The 20,637-nt window shown below is 41.5% G+C and overlaps 1 pseudogene and 1 gene segment (V, D, J or C); both read right to left on the reverse strand.

The window, feature by feature from the left end:
- LOC121438496 lies at positions 1–578 on the reverse strand. The segment is given in 2 exon segments: positions 1–401; positions 503–578. Coding segments are annotated over 2 exon segments (447 nt in total).
- An 18,965-nt stretch (positions 579–19,543) lies between these two features.
- LOC121438497 lies at positions 19,544–20,091 on the reverse strand (annotated as a pseudogene).
- Positions 20,092–20,637: the final 546 nt, after the last annotated feature.

Here is a 20,637-nt window from a genome sequence, read left to right on the forward strand (position 1 = left end):
TCAGATCTCTGGTTGTTCTCTTCGCCCCCTGCTGGTCATAAGCATCCTGCAGTGAGGTTTGTGTCTGATCTCACAATAACTTTGCATCACTGTGCATCTGGTGCAGTAATACATGGCTGTGTCCTCGGGCCTCAGACTGCTCATTTCCAGGTACAGGGTGTTCTTGGCATTGTCTCTGGAGATGGTGAATCGGCCTTTCACGGCATCAGCATAGTCAATGTAGCTACTAATACCACTAATGTATGCGAACCATTCCAGACCTTTCCCTGGAGCCTGGCGGACCCAGTACATATAATAATCACTGAAGGTGAATCCAGAGGCTGCACAGGAGAGTTTCAGAGACTTTCCACGCTGCACTAATCTTCCTCCAGACTCCACCAGCTGCACCTCACACTGGACACCTGGAAACACAGAAAATGCTGGTCAGAAGACTGTCACTGAAGCTATTTTTCTTTCTCATGTCCACACAACACACAGACAGCGTCTCCTTTCCATTAATTACCACTTAAAATAACAGCAAGGAAAAGCCAAATAAGCCACAAGTCCATGGTAAGTGATCTTTGCTCAGTGCTGATCACTGAATGGGAGGACCTGGTAATCCAGGACTGGGCTCCTCTGCCAGAGCTGAGGGGTCAGGGCAGGGCTGGTTTTTATGGGCACAGAGAAGCCTTATTTGCATGTCTTCATCCTGAAGCAAGCTCTGGACTTTGACCCTTGTTGGAAAACAGTGCTCAAAGCAGATATAAGACATCAAAGACCATGATGATAGTTATAGAAACTGGCATAGTAAAGAACTTCTTTATGACCTTTTCCTTGTTAAGGATTCACCGCACTTCACTTAGTTCTCTTTCATGCAGGTGCTCAGAACATGCTGTGTTTCCACACTGTTGTATCTCCTTAGCATATCTATGTAATTTAAAAGAGCAACAAACTGCTGTGTTTCTATATAGGAGCACTGTATTTCCCAGTCTCTGGACCAGACATAGCTTCTCCATAATGGGAATCTTGGATAGGGTCATGCCTACCAGGAGAGGTTAGCAAAACTCCGTCCTTATGTCAAGAACACCTTGAAATTTTCTGAATTTTACATACTCATGAGACAATGCTGTTCTCAGGCCATAAAAGACTACAAATGAGACAATCTTTGTTGCTGCTGCTCTGCTTTTGGTCATGGTTTTGACATCAACAGATTACAGACAGGGACATTTTATAATTGTCCTGATGAAAAGATGGATGTAGGAATGGTGAACGTCTACACAAGGTCAACCACCATTATACACACACAGTTACACTTTTAGATGTAGCCATACACCCCAATGCACACAATGACCATCACACACAGAGTCATACTTACAGACATAATCACCATTCCAATTACCTTACAAGTAGTCACACTTTCTGATACAATCACACATTAAAACACACACACATACACACACACAATCACATCCACATGTAGAAACACGTTTGTGGGCAGAGGGATTGGATTTCCTTCTTACTGTCTTTTGACATGGTCACTCTGGTTGGCTTGGACTCACTATATAGACCAAGCTGATATTGAACCATAAGAGATTCTCTTACTACTGTCTCCCTAGTGACTGAATTAAAAGTATGCACTACATTTCTGAGCATCTCATGCTGAGTTTGTTAAAGTTTTTTAAATATTTTTATAGAAAAAATTCTGATTATTATTTACTTTCCTCATTTCTTCCAGATCCTTCCTCTTTATCAAACTGCCCAACAAGCAGTTTTATGGTGATTTTAGGGGTTAGGTTCATGGCTTTAATTTTCAACTAAATGGTTTAAAAATCAATAATTGACAATATATTTTATCTTAGAACGATCATTATATATTGTTTGTATTTGTCTTATATTTTAAAATGTAAGACTATGAAGAAAAAAATTGAAGAAAATACCAGAAAATGGACAGATTTCCCATGCTCTTGGTTAGGTAGAATCAGCATAATAAAAATGACAATCCTACCAAAAGCAATTGATAAATTCAGTGTAATCCCCATCAAAATCCCAACGCAATTCTTCACATACCATGAAAGAAAAATAATCAACTTCATATGGAAAGACAAAAAAAAAAAACAAAAACAAAAAACAAAAAATAGAATAGCCAAAACAATCCTGTACAATAAAGGAACTTCTGGAGACAACACTGTCTCTGAATTCAAGCTCTATCACAGAAATAAAATAATGAAAACTGCTTGGTATTGGCATAAAAATAAACTAATTGAATCAAATAGGAGGCCCGGATATTAACCCACACACCTATGAACATCTGATTTTTGACAAAAAGCTTAATGTTATACAATGGTAAAAGAAAGCATCGCCAACAAATAGGTCTGACATAACTGGATGTCAACATGTAGAAGAAAGAAAAAAATATTTCTTTTCAGCCTATGTCATTTATTCTACATAAAGAAAAGCATAAAGCTCATTCACAATATTCCTTGAGAAAATTGACTTATCTTTGCACACTTTCTCATCTGCATCTTGCTCCAGATGAGCCTGTGTTCCTTCAGTTCTCTTTTGTTCTGGCTTGGCATCTGATGTGTAGATCCAGGCCACGATGCCGTCCACCTTGGATGTCATAAGGAAAACAGTGTAGGGTCCCTTCCAGTGAGGTTCAAGGATCTGGGACTGATGTCTCCGGATGTACACCAAATCGACAACCTGGAACAGGTGCAAGACCTCCAAGCGTCTGGGCTGGTAGGCACTGGCCAGGGGCTTCCAGACCTGGGCTTGGACAATGTGGACCTGTAGATCGGGTTTGTGAGTATATGGTTTGGGAGAGACTCTTAAGGAGGCTAAGAAAGGAGCTCCCTCATATAGGATGTCATAGGGGGTAAGTCCACTCTGAGACAGGGTGTTTTACACATGGAACAGGGCTAGGGGAAGGAGCTATACCCAGTCTTTAGTGCTAGTTTCCAAGGAAAATTTGGTCAGAATCTCTTTTATGGTTCTATTCATACTTTCTACCTGTACTGAACTCTGGGGTTTGTATGCACAATGTAATTTCCAATGGATAGCCAGTGTCTTGGCCACACCCTGACTTACGTGGGAGACAAAGGCAAGGCCATTGTTGGACCTGATTACCTTGAGCAGGTAAAATCAAGGAAAAATGTCTTTTAGTCTCTTCTTTACCACCAATTGAGCCATTTCTCATTTGGTGGGAAAAGCTCCTGTCCAACCAGAAAAGGTGGCTATAAAAACTAGGAGATATTTATTATCATACTTTCCTGGTTTTATCTGGTGAAGTCCATTTCTCAATAAGTACCAGGTCAGTCTCCCCTCATTCTTATGCTCTCCGGGGCATTCTGACACCCTGCATTTACCTTGGGGCAGGGGATGCAAGTTGACATCACCTGCTGTATGAGGGAGTTAAGTCTTAGAATATAAAAATCTGTCTTTTTATAAGAGATTTAATCTTTTTGTGTCCTAAATGTGTCCATAGATGTATCTGGGTGACCAGCTCGGAGATATCATTTTTGGGTAATACAATTCTGCCCTGGTATCTCCAATCTCTTTGTTGTTCGTCAAAATCTGCACTTAGTTTTTGGATAGTGTCTAGATTCTGGGTGGAATATGGGAAAATATCCTCTGACTCTGGGAAGGCTGGTGTCTCTGCCCAGTGCAGCCTGCTTAGCTACCTCATGGGCCATATGGTTCCCTCTGGTGACAAGATCATTGCCTTTCTGGTGTCCTGGGCAATAAATAATGCTTACGTTTTTGGGTAGGATGAGGGCCCTTAGTAATGCCAGGATTTCAGTCTTGTTTTTCATCTCCTTCCCGCAGTTGTTAATAATTCCCGCATTTTATAGATCTCCCAGTGAATGTGGGCCATTGTAAACGCATAATGGCTGTCTGTGTAGATGTAGACAAACTTCCTCTCTGCCATCCGTAGAGCTTGTATCAAAAGGGCCCATGTCTCTTTAAGAAGACTACTAGCACCGATCACTTGCTTTATTTCCTGTCCACCATTGCTGCTCCTGCCTTCTGCGTACCTTCCTTCACTCATGAAATTGTCATCTATATACCTGCTCAGCTCTGACCCCCAGATTTGCACCCTGGACAAGCTTTGTCACCACTTCCTGCCAGGACCACCGTGGGTTCAGACATGAATTTGGGACCTACATGGGGGTAGGCAGAAACCAGAGACCTCTGGGGTCCAGGGGCGAGTCTGGGAACTCCAAGGGAATAGGCCAGAGCCAGAGAACTCTGTTGGTCCTGGCACAAATCTGGAATGTTTGAGGGAGTAAACATGAACCAGGACATCTGTGAGAGCAGACCCAAGAGAGCAACCTCATCAGAATGAGATACAAGGAAGCAATCTCTGTGAGAACATGCCCAAACTACAACTGATATTGCAGAGTGAATCTTGGGAGTTCTGAGCAATTTCCAGGTATATGGAGGGCCCAATGGGGTGACCAGAAACATACCCTTGCTGCACTACAATGATCAGCCACCTGAGCCTTGGATCCACTGGCACATGGAAGAATGATCACCAGAGATAAGACATCCCCAACTGCATCAATCAGAGGAAAAGAGTGGTAGACAAGGTAAGAACACATACAATACAACAAAGAGCAACATGATAGCAGTGAAAACTAGTGGCCCTATAACAGCAAGACTTCAACAACTAAGTGTAGACAGAGCAAAAGAAAATGACCTCGAAATAACTTTAGGAGAATGTTTGAGGTCCTTAGAAAGGAAATGAAAAATTCCCTCAATGGAGGAAAAGCCAAAAAAAAAAATTGGAAGACATCAACAAAACCCTTAAAGAAAACCAAGAAAAAGCTATCAAACATATGAAAGCAACTTTTCAAGACTTAAAAACTGAACTAGAGACAATAAAGAAAACACAAGTTACAGAAATTATAGAAACAGAAATAGTAAGAAACTGAAATAATAAGGAACCAGAAATGCAAGCATAAACAACAGAGTATAAGAGATGGAAGAGTGAATCTCAAGAACTGAAGATACAATAGAGTAAACAGACTCATTAGTTAAAGAAAATATTAAATCTAATAAAAGCTTATACAAAATATCCAGGAAACATGTGATGCCATGAAAAGAAAAAACCTAAGAATAATAGATATAGGAGAAAAAAAAGGAAGTCCAACTTAAAAGCACAGACAATATATTCAACAAAATCATAGAAGAAAACTTTCACAACTTAAAGAAAGACATGCCTATGAAGATATAAAAAGCTTTCAGAACACCAAATTGACTGGATTAAAAAAAGTACTCTTGCCACGTAATAATCAAAACACAAAATATACAGATTAAAGAAGGAATATTAATAGCTTCAAAGGTAAAAGGCCAAGTACTATATATAGCCAAACCTATATTACAGCTGACTTCTCAATGTAAACAATAAAAGCCGTAAGGTTTTGTTCAAGTATTTTTCAGATATTAAGAAACAATGGATGCCAGCCCAGACTACTATACCCAGCAAAACTTTCAATCACCATAGAAGGACAAATAAGATATTCCACAACAGAACCAGATTTAATTAATAGTTAGCCACAAACACAACCCTACAAAGGTACTAGAAGGAAAACTTCAACCGCAGGAAGTTGGTTACATCCACAAAAACACAGACAATAAATGATTTCACAAAAACAAGTCCCAAAGAAGGGAAACACACACATAATAAAATCACCAGGAATAAAAACTAAAATAAGAGGAAATAGCAATCACTGGTCATTAATATCCCCTTATATAAATGGACTCAACTCACTTATAAAGAGACATGGGCTAACAGGTTTGATAACAAAAGAGAATTCATCTTTCTGTAGCAAACAAGAAACCCATCTCAAACAAATAGACAGTTGTATCTACATGATAAAATTAAAATCTTGTAAATTTTAGTAATGTGTTTAAATACCATGAAAGAGATAGGGTACTTAATTTTATCTGAAAACAAATTGATTACATGCCAGGAACCTGAGAAGAGCAGAATAGATCTGAAGACCTACAAATTACATTGTGACTTGACAGCATTTTCAGAAATGGACATGAAACTCAGGGACACCTTAAGCAGTATGTTAGCCAAGAACCTCCTGCAGACTCCTGAAGCCCAGCTGCTGTCTCTAGCTGCATTAGTTCCATGGTATAAGTACCAGAGTATAACCAGGATCAGTGATGAAACTGATGTTCATGTTTCGCGTGAGGATAATAGAGAGAGTAGAGGATAATAGAGAGAGTCTATCCAGTCCTGCATGATCTATTGGCTCTTACCAAAATCCTAAATTCTGCTCTAACTGGAGAATTAACTGAAGCTCCATTGTGAAACTAGGGACTATAGTCTCAATGATCTCTTAGTACTTCAAGATTAATCCTGGTACCCACAGCATATCCAGGTCTGCTATGTATGATGCTCTCTATCTTATTCAGATGAGTGTGAAAGTTGGGTAGAAAAATAAATATTACAGTGGAAAACAGGACTTCATAAATATTCAGATGCATTAAAAATTAATACAAACTAAGTTCTAGAAGATTACAATGGGAAAATGTTTTTTATACACAGAGCAAGCCAAGAATCTGAGAAGCCAATCATTCCTGGGCTTGTTTGCCTGCATTGAATCAGCATTATGAAAAGACTTGTGATAATCCTGGTGAGTCTCTTTTAGCCCTTAGTATTGCTTGCTGGTCTGAGGTTTCTGTAGGAAGGTTTTATTCAGGTTCACACTTGAGTTTTATCAGTATGTCTCTGGTAGAGTAATATATGGCTGTGTTCTCAGTTTGAAGTTGTTCAGATTTAAGAAATCTTGGCTCTTGGGGGTGTTCCTGCTGATGGTGTCCTAGGTCTTTAGAACTGAATGACAATCAGTGTTTTCATTATACCATATTATCCCCATTAACTCAAGACCCTTTCCTGGAGGCTGGTGGATCAGGACATGGGCTGGTTAATGAGAACACAGAGACAGTGCAGGCAGGAGAAAGGGTCTGGGTGTGTGATGGCTGCACCAGGTCAGGTTCTGATTCCTTCACATGGACCTGGGACAGTGCCCCTGGGGAAAAACAATATCACCATCACTCAAATATTGAAAGACCCCAGTGGTGGGCAGTCTTTCAGGCTGAGGAGACCCTCCCAAGGAGCAGCGAGTCACTCTTCGGATGCAAATAGCAAGAGGCTTTATTAAGTACTTAAGTACACAGGTACCTGGGGCGACTTAGTCTTTCGGAAGACAAGCGCGCCTGCAGACTGGGGGAAGGTCTTTTTATAGGAAAGAGGGCAGCAGAAGCAGATTACAGAAGCAAATGCATTGTTAGTGGTCAGTTGGAATGGGGCCAGGGGCACAGGGGGTTTTTCCTTTTCCCAGCACAGATGTATGGGAACAGACATCCTGTTAATTGATGTCCTGTCCGAATCTATGGATATAAATATCCTGTTTTGCAGCCAGGGACCCTGACCTTACTCTGCACTTACAGTCGTTCGTCAAAAGCTTTGTGAAATGACGTTACAGCAGCCAAGCTGGGATCTTTCATAGGGGGAGTTGTCTCTTCTGTGAATTACTGATATTCTAAGTTGGGCACATGTGCTGACTATAGGCATCCTGTTTCCCTAAGCAAACGGGATGTTCTCATGAGAGCCGGCTAGCTGCAGGTCCTGAGAGGGTCCTGAGGGTCTTAAGCGAACAGGATGTTCTCATGGGAGCAGGCCAGCTGCGGGTTCTGGGAGGGGGGGGGTGTCCAGAGGGTCTTTCATTTCCCCCTTTTTCTTTTTTATGGATTTAATCATAAATCCATGTGTTTAAAAACCTCTACGTCATTCTACTTTAATATCTGATATTGCTGGGAGAGTACCATGGTTTGGATAACTGAAAGCCTGTCTCTTATAAATTGTACCAGGCGATTTAAAATGCAAGGGCCGATTGTAAAGATGAGAAGTAAAATAAGTAGGGGGCCCAGCTATAGTGGAAATTAAGGTTTTTAACCATGGCGACTTATTAAATCATCCTTTAAATTATCCTTGTTGTGATTTAAACAGCTTTTTTCTCCGCTTTAATCTTTCTCTAAGTTTGATCATGAATCTTCTAACCAATCCACTATGGTCAGCATCTAAAAACAACCGAACCAGGCCCCTCCTGTCATGGAGCACCATCTCTGAAATATTTGCTCAGACAATAGCCACATGAAAACTAGTACAACTGATGGGACAAAATAACTCATACTTTACAGAGCAGTATTGGGAGAAGATAGTAAAACATCTCTAGGGTGTGCAGAATAGCTCTTAGCAAAACTATCTGAATGAGGCTTGAAAGTAACTACATGGTAGACATTGTGAACCACTGTAGACCCGAGAATAGCACCCAACATTGTGGCAATAATAGTCTATTGACTACAAAGAGCTTAACTCAGCCCTAAGAAACACATGGATGCCTTCTCCTAAGAGGCAGGTTTAGTATTATGAAGACAAATCTCTTTTGCTGTAGACACCGGGAGTGTTGTTCCTCAGCTCCAGAGAATGTGCCGGAGAAGTCAGTTTCGGTCCAGCTGGCACCACATGGCATTTACGAGTTTCCATTGCATCCCGTAGCATCAGCTTTATCCAAATGTACAGGGTTGTGTCCATTGTGAGAACTTTAACAAACAATGAGAGAAAATGCAATACAGGATGACAAATGTTCAAAATAAACAAAAAGCCCTAAAGCCAGAGGACAGCCAATGAGGACATAAATATCTTTTTGAGACTGACTTACCCAGGCTTTACATTTGTAAGCACAGCATTAAAAAAGTTTTAACATCCCATTGACATTTATTTTATTATATATTAAACCATATCTGTTTATCTTTTGAAAGCCATATCATTTCATAACCCCATAGAATAAAGTAAGATTTTCCTGTAGAAAAACAGAACCTGTCAAGAGGTAAGGAAGCTTTTTATCTGCACAAAACGGACTGATCCGGAAAAATCTCAAACTGTACAAAATAATTTCTGTCAATAGGTCCCAGACACACAGTGGAGGAACAGAACAGAATTGCCTTTTGCTTTTGCTGTCTGATATTGTGCTTCAAAAGTGATGTAAGCCCACTTTATAGCAGATGTGCCTGTCCTGTGTAAGCCTTGAGCTCAGGATTTCATCACCAGGGTCAGCCACTGTCAGCGGATACATGAGCAGCAGCTAACTAGCCAGGCAACAGAACTAGTGGCAGCGATTGCCGGGGTGTTTTGAACCCAGGACAGGACAGGAGGGAGGGAGGTCTGTCCAGTCATTTTTGCTGGTCTCCAGGTCCAATTATGTCAATTTGTTCTTTTAGAATCTTCTTTTATCCTATCTATCTGACCTGAGCTTTGGGGTTGGTAAGCTTAATGTCTTGGCCCCTCCCTAACTTACCTGGGCAACAAAGACAGGTCTATTATGGGACATGATTATCTTGGGCATCCCAAACCTTAGGATGATTTCTTTTTGATCTTCTTAGCCATTATATTGGGTGTCTCAATCTTGGTCAATGTATGATGGCTATTTTCTTTGGCAAATGCGTGGCCTCCTGGAGGCTCAAAATTTCCGCAGATGTCAGTCCTTTTTGTCTGTATATTGCTTTGAAGCATACCTGCTGTTAGTATAGACGTTCCCTCTGCCATCTGTAGAGCTTGTATCAAAGCCACAAGTTCAGCGTTCTGGTTGGGCCGCCATCCCTGAGGGGAGGCTACTGGCCCAGATCATTTGCTTCCTGTCCACCAATGTTGCCCCCACCTTCCGCTTACCTTCAGTCTTGTGTATCTGCTCAGCTTGGACCGCCAGCCTTGTGCCCCTGGCAAGCTTCGCCCTCATTTTCGGCTCTGCCTGGCACAGCTTAGTCTGCCATTTTGCCATTTACCTGTCCTTTATGCAGATGCTGGTAGGATCCATAGTCCGTCGACATCAGCCCAGCACAGGAGCAGTAGTCTGGCACAGGAGGGCACCTGTGGTAGCATGGTGACTGCTGTATCGCAGTCTGACATGGGTGAGGGGAGCAAGACTGTAGAGTGAGCAGTCAGGGCTCATGCAGGCTTTAGAGCAAGCACAGCATCAAGGCAGTTGCTAGGAGGTGAGGATTTCTTCAGCGGTGAAGGCAGGGAGAGGTGGTCATCCTGGTGAGGAGGGCATGGTAGAGGCAGAGGCAGACAAGCAGCCTGTGTCTCCTGCAGAACTGAAAACAGCAGCGAAAGCAAAAGTCCCTCGTTTGGTCAACAAAAGGCTTTGGTCATACATTCAGAAGTGACCAGGGAGGAACGAGTCATTTATTTGTCTTTTTCCCAAATTTATATTTCGTAAGGTGTCCAGTTTGTATTCTTTACTCAGTTCCAGTGTCCCTCTTTATCTGTCTTTGATCTTCTGTTGCCCAGGCTCCTAATCTGTCTGAGTCCTATCTTTCTTTTGCTTCCCGCCTCTCTCTCTCTCTCTCTCTCTCTCTCTCTCTCTCTCTCTCTCTTGTGGCTACTGCTGTCTGCTGACCTTCAGAGGTTGGGTAAAATGCCTGTAAACTTTCATTAATCATTTAAGGAACACAGATTTTAACTGGCCCCTGGAGAACCTCTCTTATCTCAGCCGAATTATGGGGTGCCTTGCAGCCCCCGCCTGAGATTTGCCATGAGCCCAGCATTTTGACTGTCAGTTTCTCCCTTTAGAAGAATGAAGATAGATCCATATTTTTCTCTATGCACCAAACTGAAATCCAAACAAATTAAAGACCTTAACATAAAACCAACAATATTGAACCTTTTATAGAAGGAAAAAAGTTTAAAATTTATTTTAGCAAAGGATATAATCAACAGAACGTAATATCAACCTGTAGAATGGGGAGGTATCATGAGACATATAAGGAACTTAGGAACTTAATCCTCATAAAAACAAATATTTTAGTACAATTACGTCACAGACCAAAACTGTAAATTCTCAACAAATGAACTTGAAGTGACTGAAAGATATTTAAAATTTGTTTAAATATAACATCCTTAATCATCAGGGAAATGCAAATTAAACAATTTTGAGATTTTATCTTATTCTTGTAAAACTGACCAAGATTAAAAATATCATTTGACAATTTATGCTTACAGCTACTTTGAACATTAGCATGGTGGACTTTCAAAATTAGATAACATATTACCTTCATTGACAGAATCTGATTAATAATAAATGAATATCTTCGCCATGTTTTTTTTTTTTTAATAGCCATAAAGAGTCAAAAGGACCATTTTAACTCAACCTCATCATTTAGTAACACCCCCTTTGCCATTGTAGTGGGGTGAGAGGCTTTAGCAGATCTTTGTCTTGTGGGGCAACTCAGGGCCCCCACCTTATCACAAGCATTGTGAGCAGACAAGTGTTAAATTCAGATCTAAACATGGGCTGGCTTAGAAGCTCAGCTGGGCTGTTCATATGGCCCCGGCCCTGTGCCAGGCCTTCTACAGCAATAGTTCTTGAAGACAGTGTAGTCCTGCATCCATCTAAACAGAACTGGGAATTTACTTTTCTTCTAGACACACTGCATAGTAGTTTTTTTTTTTATCACAAGCATATTATTTTAAAGTTACTTAATTTAATTTTTCCAATTTTTAAACCAGAGGCTTTTACCTGGATGCAGCACATGATGACTGGTATAGAGCATCCCCAGAAGACAGATGTTATTAGGGCTGGCAGGCCCTTTTAATGTCAGCTTATTCCATTAGCTACTACTCCTGAATCCACACTTATCATTTATCAACAGCCACAGGGAAATTTACTTGCAATCTCTTGCCCTACTGCCAAAATGGAAAGGTCCAGGTTCTTTAGGGGACCTTTGCTTTTTAATAGGGTATCCGACCCCAGAGAAATAGCCTACTGCAGGTTCCCAGGCTTAGTTCTGTGACCCTGGCGCTAGCACCAGCTATTTCCCCTGGGCAAGGGCCACAGATCTTTAGTACAAGGTTTTACATGGCATTTGCAGATGGGGGCTGCCATTCAGTCTCTAGCATCTTATTTTCTAAGGAAAACAAGCCTTCTCCACAGGGAACCCCATTGGGGATCCTCCCAGGACCTGGCTTCAGCCTCAGCTCTGTCCACAGTGAGCTCCTAGTTGTATAGCACAAGCTTCCCACATCCCATCTCTATACTCACAGCAATCTAGCAGCTTTTCTCTGAATGGGATTCCAGAGGCCCCAGGAGGCATTCCCTCCAGGGAACTTGTGAGGTCAGGATTGGTCCACTCAGTTCCTCTTAGCCCTCACACTGCCAGTAGCAGCTGGGAAGGCCTTTGCATTGGCTGTAGGGGGAGGGAACACCCTGGACTGTCTAAGGCAGCCCTCCTCCCCCAGTCCTCCCGTGCGGTACTGGTGGACTTCAGGTCAGCAAGGGAGGACGTCATTTTCAGCACAGGGATTTCAGGGGGGCCACGGCTGCCCCCTTCTCTGACTCGGGCCAGGGTTGCTGCCATGCCCCGCCCTGCGTCCTGCTGAGAGGTTTGCTCAGAGCTGGAGCCAGTTGCCCCGCCTAGGCCTGGCTCCAGGCTGTGCCTCAGGAGATCACAGTCCTGTTCCCTCCCCCCTCGCAACAGCAAGCAGGGCAGTTCAGCAGCAGAGCCTAGAGAAGTAAAGGAAGGGCAGACTGTCTGCATTTCTTTTGGATTTTCATAGAGTTAGGGTCAAAGAGATGGTTATTTACTGCCCCATGGTACCAGATTTAGACTCGAGTACAAACAGATATACAAAACAAAGAACATATTAAGCACAAAAATACACAGACAATACAGATGCGCTGGCGCGGTTTCGGCATAATGCCGAAAGCAAAATTTCAGACGGAGACTCTGAGGATCCGGATTCCTCGTCTCCCAGAAGAATCACGTACCCTTCGGACTGTGGGGGTGCCCCGAACAATCCTATTCGGTAAGGATTCACAGAGTTACCGATGGGCCAGGCACCACATCCGGCCCCAGATGCCTCTGAGACGTCTCCCAGGGCTGCGGTCGGGAGTATGAGCCCGTCGGCTCCTCCGCGGGTCCGCCCCGATACAGATCTAGTCAGCCAACTAGTACAGATTCGGTCGCAGGTGCAAACACAGAAACACCGAAGCACAGACATTCACGGAAAACAATCGCTGGCCAGCTTACCTCCCGGTGGTGGGTCGGTGATCCCTGGGCAGGGGTCTCCAGATCTCGGTGGAACCTCCAAATGAAAGACCCCAGTGGTGGGCAGTCTTTCAGGCTGAGGAGACCCTCCCAAGGAGCAGCGAGTCACTCTTCGGATGCAAATAGCAAGAGGCTTTATTAAGTACTTAAGTACACAGGTACCTGGGGCGACTTAGTCTTTCGGAAGACAAGCGCGCCTGCAGACTGGGGGAAGGTCTTTTTATAGGAAAGAGGGCAGCAGAAGCAGATTACAGAAGCAAATGCATTGTTAGTGGTCAGTTGGAATGGGGCCAGGGGCACAGGGGGTTTTTCCTTTTCCCAGCACAGATGTATGGGAACAGACATCCTGTTAATTGATGTCCTGTCCGAATCTATGGATATAAATATCCTGTTTTGCAGCCAGGGACCCTGACCTTACTCTGCACTTACAGTCGTTCGTCAAAAGCTTTGTGAAATGACGTTACAGCAGCCAAGCTGGGATCTTTCATAGGGGGAGTTGTCTCTTCTGTGAATTACTGATATTCTAAGTTGGGCACATGTGCTGACTATAGGCATCCTGTTTCCCTAAGCAAACGGGATGTTCTCATGAGAGCCGGCTAGCTGCAGGTCCTGAGAGGGTCCTGAGGGTCTTAAGCGAACAGGATGTTCTCATGGGAGCAGGCCAGCTGCGGGTTCTGGGAGGGGGGGGGTGTCCAGAGGGTCTTTCAATATTACATACATGATGTACCTGGTTCTTTTTCCTGAAACTCTGAAACACTTACAGGTTGGAAAGGTCATGAGGTAGAGAAGCAGCACCAGGACAGTCATGTTTTGCTGAAAGCTCTAGTAACAAGGAGATAGGTCTTCTCAGCTAGGCCTTGGCTTTCATCCTTAGCCTGAGGGCGGCATTGCATTGGGGGAGGTTTCTGAGAGGATAAAAGGAAGCCATGGTGGTTTCCCTTTCCTCTTCAGGTGACTTTTGCATTGTGCTTTTTAGTAGAAACGGAAATGGATACTCACGAACATTTTCCTGTTTCTGACTGGGTTTCTAATCTGTGACAAACAAGAAATATTTTGAGTAACACTGTGCAGACCTGTCAGGCAAAAGATGGGAATGTTTACGGTAAGTCCACATTCAATAAATGATGCTAGAACAATGTATCACTTACTCAATGTATTTGAATGTTTCTAAATAATAAATTGTAAGTTTTTATAAGTATGATTTCAGACCATTATGAACCCAAATTCCATCCTAAATCCACTTTATGAATTTTTAGAGACATTCAGGGAAGTTAAATAGTCTAGGCTAATAAGTAATTTAGTATGGGAGAGCTCATGTGTTCATCTGGGAAAAAAACACAAGTGACTGACTTGGATCCTGTCTTATTAGCCTAGTCTATTTAACTTCCTAATTCAGGACACCGTACATGGGCACTTTTCATTGAACATATTTATTTACAGCAGTCTGCTTTTCTCTTTGTATTTTTATATCTCACTTCCTCTATCCTCTTGTTGTAGCACATAAGAACCCAGGTTTTATGACTATTGCATTGTCAAGAGATGAGAAAGTTAGCAGTTCATAACACCCAATGAAAAGTAGTATCATCCAGCAAGGCTTGGGGGTTATGTGATCTGAAGTAATAAGAAGGCAGAGTGATGACAAGACATGGAAGGATGACATCCTTGAAGAGTGGGAATTATTATTTTTTTCTGATAGGGGACCATGGACTGCAGAACTTTCTCCCATGTCTTGGTAATATAAATCACCAGGGGAGGGAAATGTGGAGCTGTTACCAACTTGCCTTTCAGGTCCTGGAGAACATCCAGCATTCCCTGTGTATGGGTACTCTACATTTTATGTCCCTCAGTTTGTTATCCATAATCTGTTTATTGTGAGTGGCAGTGATAGGGCTAGACCTTAACATAGGCGAGGCAGTCATCCTTGCAAATACTGATGAGGAACCAAGACTATGAGTGCTGTGTTCTCCTTATTCATGATGTTCATGATAAGAATATTTTTCAGACATGTTTAGCATATTTCATTTTGGGTTTGTCTGTTATCTCATTGGGGTTACAAAAATTTGGGAATAATTATCACAAAATAGTGAAACATTTCTGATACTACATTTGGGCACTTGGTATAGGTTTATTTATTGGGGTATTTTTTTGTTTACTTTGGTTACTGCCAAGATAGTTTTTATCTGTATTCTGTACTTTCTTGATCCCTGAAAATATTTTTTTCTGTAAATCTGTCTAGACAGAAGTCTCTAAGGCAAAGCGATTTGTAAAATGAATGAGTTGATGGTAAAGTCATACTTTATTTATAATTATCTTCTATTTGAGAGGTGGGTCATCATTCTTAAATGTGTCATTAGTCATTTTTTCTTATGTTTTAAATAAATGGCAATCATTTAATGGGCCATGTTATCATGATAATACCAGCCTGTCCATTTGTGTTGTGGTTAGAATTATTTCATCAACATAATACAAAATAGACTCGTCAGTGAATAAAGAACCTCAGCTGGAAAATATGCCTTTATCATTTTTGTCTTCAGGGAAAACTGGGGGAGCCGTTTTCTTGTTTAACAATGGATGTGGGAGGACTCCATGCTGATGCTGAAGATGCCATCCATGAAAAGGTCTTCCTGCATTGTATAAGAAAGCAGACTGAACAACCCTGGAGACAAACTGGAAAATCAGAGTTTCTGATTCAGTTTCCACCTTCAAGTTCCCATCTAGATTTAATGTCCTGATTTTTCTCATGATGGATTGTAAGAGTTACCATGATAGAAACCCTTTCCTTCCAATGTTGGCTTTGTTCATAGTGTTGATGACATTAAAAGATCACAAGGTAGGACAACTGAAAATTATTCCCATAAAGTTAGGGAAGTAGGGGACATGACAGGTTGTAGAACTTCATCCTCAGCCGCTCACAGAGTCCCCCTTTCAGATACAGCCACACATTCCAACATACACAGAGACATGTACAGAGAGAATGAGAGTCCCACTTCCAGATACAGTCCCATACCCATCCTACACACCCAGAATCAGAAACACTCTCCCATATACAGGTAGAGGAAATGACTTTCTTCTTTTTTGACAGGGTCACCTAGGTGGCCTGGACTTTCTTTATAGACCAAGCTATGAGAGACAGTTTTGTTTCTGTTTCCCTATTGAATGGATTAAGAATATGTTTCAGTCCGGTGCTCCAATGTGGGTCTCTGGCTCTGTCTCCTTTCATCGCCTGAAGAAGGTTAATATTCAGGAGGATGCCTATATGTTTTTCTTTGGGTTCTCCTTATTTAGCTTCTCTAGGATCACTAATTATAGGCTCAATGTCCTTTGTTTATGGCTAGAAACCAAATATGAGTGAGTACATCCCATGTTCCTCCTTTTGGGTCTGTTTTACCTCATTCAGGAGCAGAAGGAGAGAGAGCACAAGCAAGGAACTCAGGATCGCGAGGGGTGCACCCACACACTGAGACAATGGGGATGTTCTATCGGGAACTCACCAAGGCCAGCTGGCCTAGGTCTGAAAAAGCCTGGGATAAAACCGGACTCTCTGAACATAGCAGTCAATGAGGACTACTGAGAACTCAAGAACAATGGCAATGGGTTTTTGATCCTACTGCATGTACTGGCTTTGGGGGAGCCTAGGCAGTTTGGATGCTTACCTTACTAGACCTGGATGGAGGTAGGTGGTCCTTGGACTTCCCACAGGGCAGGGAACCATGATTGCTCTTTGAGCTGATGAGGGAAGAGGACTTGATTGTGGAAGGGGGAGGGAAATGGGAGGCGGTGGCGGGGAAGAGACAGAAATCTTAAATAAATAAATTAATTAAAAAATAAAAAAGACTATGTTTCACCATGTTCAAACATCAAATGCAGTGTTGTCGATAATTAATGAATTCATTTTCTTGAAAAATTTCAATACAATATATTCTGGTAATTATTTCTTTTCTCTCTTTGTTTGCAGATTCTGCCCATCTCCCCAATTCCAGATTTCCATAAAAAGTCAGAGTTTTAAGGGTCATTTATGAGAACTTATAAGGGTTTGAACATGAGGCATTCATTTCCAGATAGACAGTTAGTGCTTTAAAAATCCATAATTGGCAATATATTTTCTCTCTTAAAAGTTATTAATATTAAAACAATATCAAACAGTATTAATTAAAAATAATTAAAAATTATTGTACAAGACACATATTTGATTTTACAGATTACATTTCATTTATTAATGTATAGTGATAAAATACAGGGCTCAAGAGTTGGCTCATTGGTACAGTGTCTGGCTCCCATTATTAGTATCTTAACTTGATTCACAAGTCTTTGTTTAGAAAATGGGTGTGATGTTTTATCATATATTCCCATCACTGGGGTCATTGTGACTGGAGGTATTGTAATCTTGCCATCCAAAGATTCTATATGCATATTTGTGGTCCAGATTCACTTTGATATTCTTACTCAAAAATAATATAAAAATCAACTGGTGAACATAGACAAATTCAATTCTAGCTTCCAAACACATGTGAAAACAATGTACTATGAATACACAGTCTAGCCAATTAGACTAGACTAATTTACAGCCATCCAAACATTATCCTTACCCTGCATGGAATACACAATTTGTATTATTTAGACCTGTGTCATGGATGTTGCAGACCTTGGATGAACTGCTTGATATGGATCCCAAGAGATGAACTCCAGTAGAATTGTTCCTTCTCCACAACTTTCCAACTGTATTTCCTACTCTGGGGACTTCCATTCCATTTCCAGCCATTTAAGAATATGAAAGCAAGAAATGGCATTTTTCTAAGAGCTTAATTCCTATTTTTAAGTAAGTTTGGTTCTTAAACTTCAGAAATTTTACATAGTGACAAAGCACTCTACTACAGACCTACAGCCTAGCTCAATCTTTTAAAATATCACATTTTTCTACAGAAAATGATTTTTGATGACTGCATTTATGCACTACTAAAATAAACACAAGGGACCACAAATGCTTCTTCTTTGACACCCAACACTCATAACTGATTCTGTAAAGAATCAATTTATGGCCAGGCAGTGGTGGTGCAAACCTATAATCCCAGCACTAGGAAGGCAGAGGCAGGCAGATCCATGTGAGTTTGAAGCCAGTGTGGTGCACAAGAGCTAGTTCCAGGACAGGCTCCAAAGCTAAAGAGAAACCCTATCTCAAATACACAGAAACAAACAAAACAAAACAAAACAAAACAAACAAACAAACAAAAGGATCACTTTACTGAGCATAGATTTTGAGAATATTGGGGTATTGAGGATAAATCAAAACACATTAAGAAAACAGAAGGAAGAGAACGAGGAGAAGTATGGAAACTGCACCCTCAGCTGGTGACTCCTATTCTCATTCTGGACTATATTTCTTTTTTGTGACTACTGTGTAGTTGAACCACAGATTGTGCTGGAATCTCCCTACTCATGTTCAACACCACAAACCTGAATTAAAAGAAAAGTAAGAGCAGACTGCACATATGTATAACATGCTCTGTTTGGGGCTCCAGTGAGAAGGAGATGGGACTTCTCATATTGAATAATAAATACTGTTGTTGAAACCTCAAATTAACATTTGAGTCAAGGTCTCATATAGAGTACACAAGAAGTAGACCATTGGGCTAAATCACAGAATTGGATGATAACTTTTTAAAAATACACTATTTTATTAGGGGCATTTACTTCTGTGTGGGTACTGTAATGCTCAAAGAGACAAACAGATGTCATAGAGTCCTCTAGACTCACATGTGGTTCTGGGCTCCCTGTGTCATCTAGGGTTTCAATCTTTTTTGGCTTCTTCAGAAATTAATGCAGGCCAAAAGAAAGGATCACTCTAGCTCAGTATGATTATCTGCATTTTTTTTCAGATAAAGGTCATCCTAAATTTAAAAAGCAACTATAACAGGGCTGTTAAAATCAAGTTTTTGACACACAAGAACCCCTCAGTTGGTTCTAAACACAGAACTCAGAAGCCATAAGTAGAAAGAAAGAAAGAAAGAAAGAAAGAAAGAGAGAAAGAAAGAAAGAAAGAAAGAGGTGTGGCAAAAACCAGGTATACCATATAGATAATGTGGAGACTGAACAATCACTGGGAATAACTAGAAAATCGCACAATCCAGGCCCACGGAGATAGGATTTGTCTCAAAACAAGTGTTACAGATTGTTAGAGAAATGCTTCATACGTCAACACACACACACACACACACACACACACACACACACACAGAGTAGTGACAGAGAAAGGGTAATAGGGAGAAACACTATAATAAATCAGCACACACAACAGAACAGGAAACAGAAATTTGAATAAACTTTTGGACATGCAAGGATTACTACACACTATATCTGTAGAGAAAATCCCTACGTGTGATACGGAGAGGCAGTGTAGACACGTAGATATCCAGTCTTCCATGTTTCTCTTCTGTGAGGCAGATTTCTAAGTGCTCTCAGCGCCCCCTGCTGGTTCTGTGTTCCCCATGGGGTGTTTTTGTCTGAGCTCACAGTAGCATTCACTCACTGCATATCTTGCACAGTAATACATGGCTCTGTCCTCAGACCTCACACTGCTCATTTCCAGGTAGAGTGTTGTTGGCATTGTCTCTGGAGATTGTGAACCGGCCCTTCACAGCGTCGATATATCAGGTGCTACCACCACTACCAATGGTTGCGACCCACTCCAAACCCTTCCCAGGAGCCTGGCGGACCCAGCTCATGTCATAACTACTGAATGAGAATCCAGAGGCTGCACAGGAGAGTTTCAGGGACTTTCCAGGCTGCACTAAGCCTCCCCCAGACTCCAGCAACTGCACCTCACAATGAACACCTGTAAACCCAAAGAATTCTGGTTAGAAAACTGACACAAAAGACTTTTTTTCTCTCTCTCATGTCCACACAACACACAGTATCTCATCGTTATGAATTACCTTTTAAAATCAGGACAGAGAAAACCAATAAGAGCCCTAAGTCCATGGTGATTGTCCTGTGTTCAGTACTGAATCCTGACTGGGAGGATTTAGGAATCCAGGGCTGGTCTCCTCTGCCAGAACTGCAAGGTCAGGGCATTCCTAGTTTTATGGGCACAAAGAAGCCTTATTTGCATATCTTCCTGCTATAGCATGCTCTGTCATTGGATCTGGGCTGAATGCACTACCCATAGCAGATATAAGTCAGTTATAGAAACTGAAGCATTAACTCAGCTCCATGTACACACTTTCCTTGTTAAGGGTTCACTACACTGTACTTAGTTTGCTTTTCACACTATGCATAACAAATGTTGTGTTTCCACATTGTCATGTCTCTTTAGAATCAATGTGAAATTGAAAAGCTGTGTTTCTAAATATTATCACTGTCAGCTCCTATAAACATAATTGAACAAATGCTTTTGTAGTATGATTGATCATCTTTTGGGTATATGCTCAAGAGTGGTATTGCTAGATCCTTAGATAGGTTGATTCCCAATTTTCTGAGAAACCACCATACTGATTTCCCAAGTGGTTGTACAATTTTACATTCCCACCAGCAATGGATGAG

The sequence above is a fragment of the Microtus oregoni genome, unplaced genomic scaffold, assembly GCF_018167655.1.
Source record: "Microtus oregoni isolate MIOR12 unplaced genomic scaffold, Mior012 000056F_ref0000123, whole genome shotgun sequence".
NCBI classification, from domain to species: domain Eukaryota; kingdom Metazoa; phylum Chordata; class Mammalia; order Rodentia; family Cricetidae; genus Microtus; species Microtus oregoni.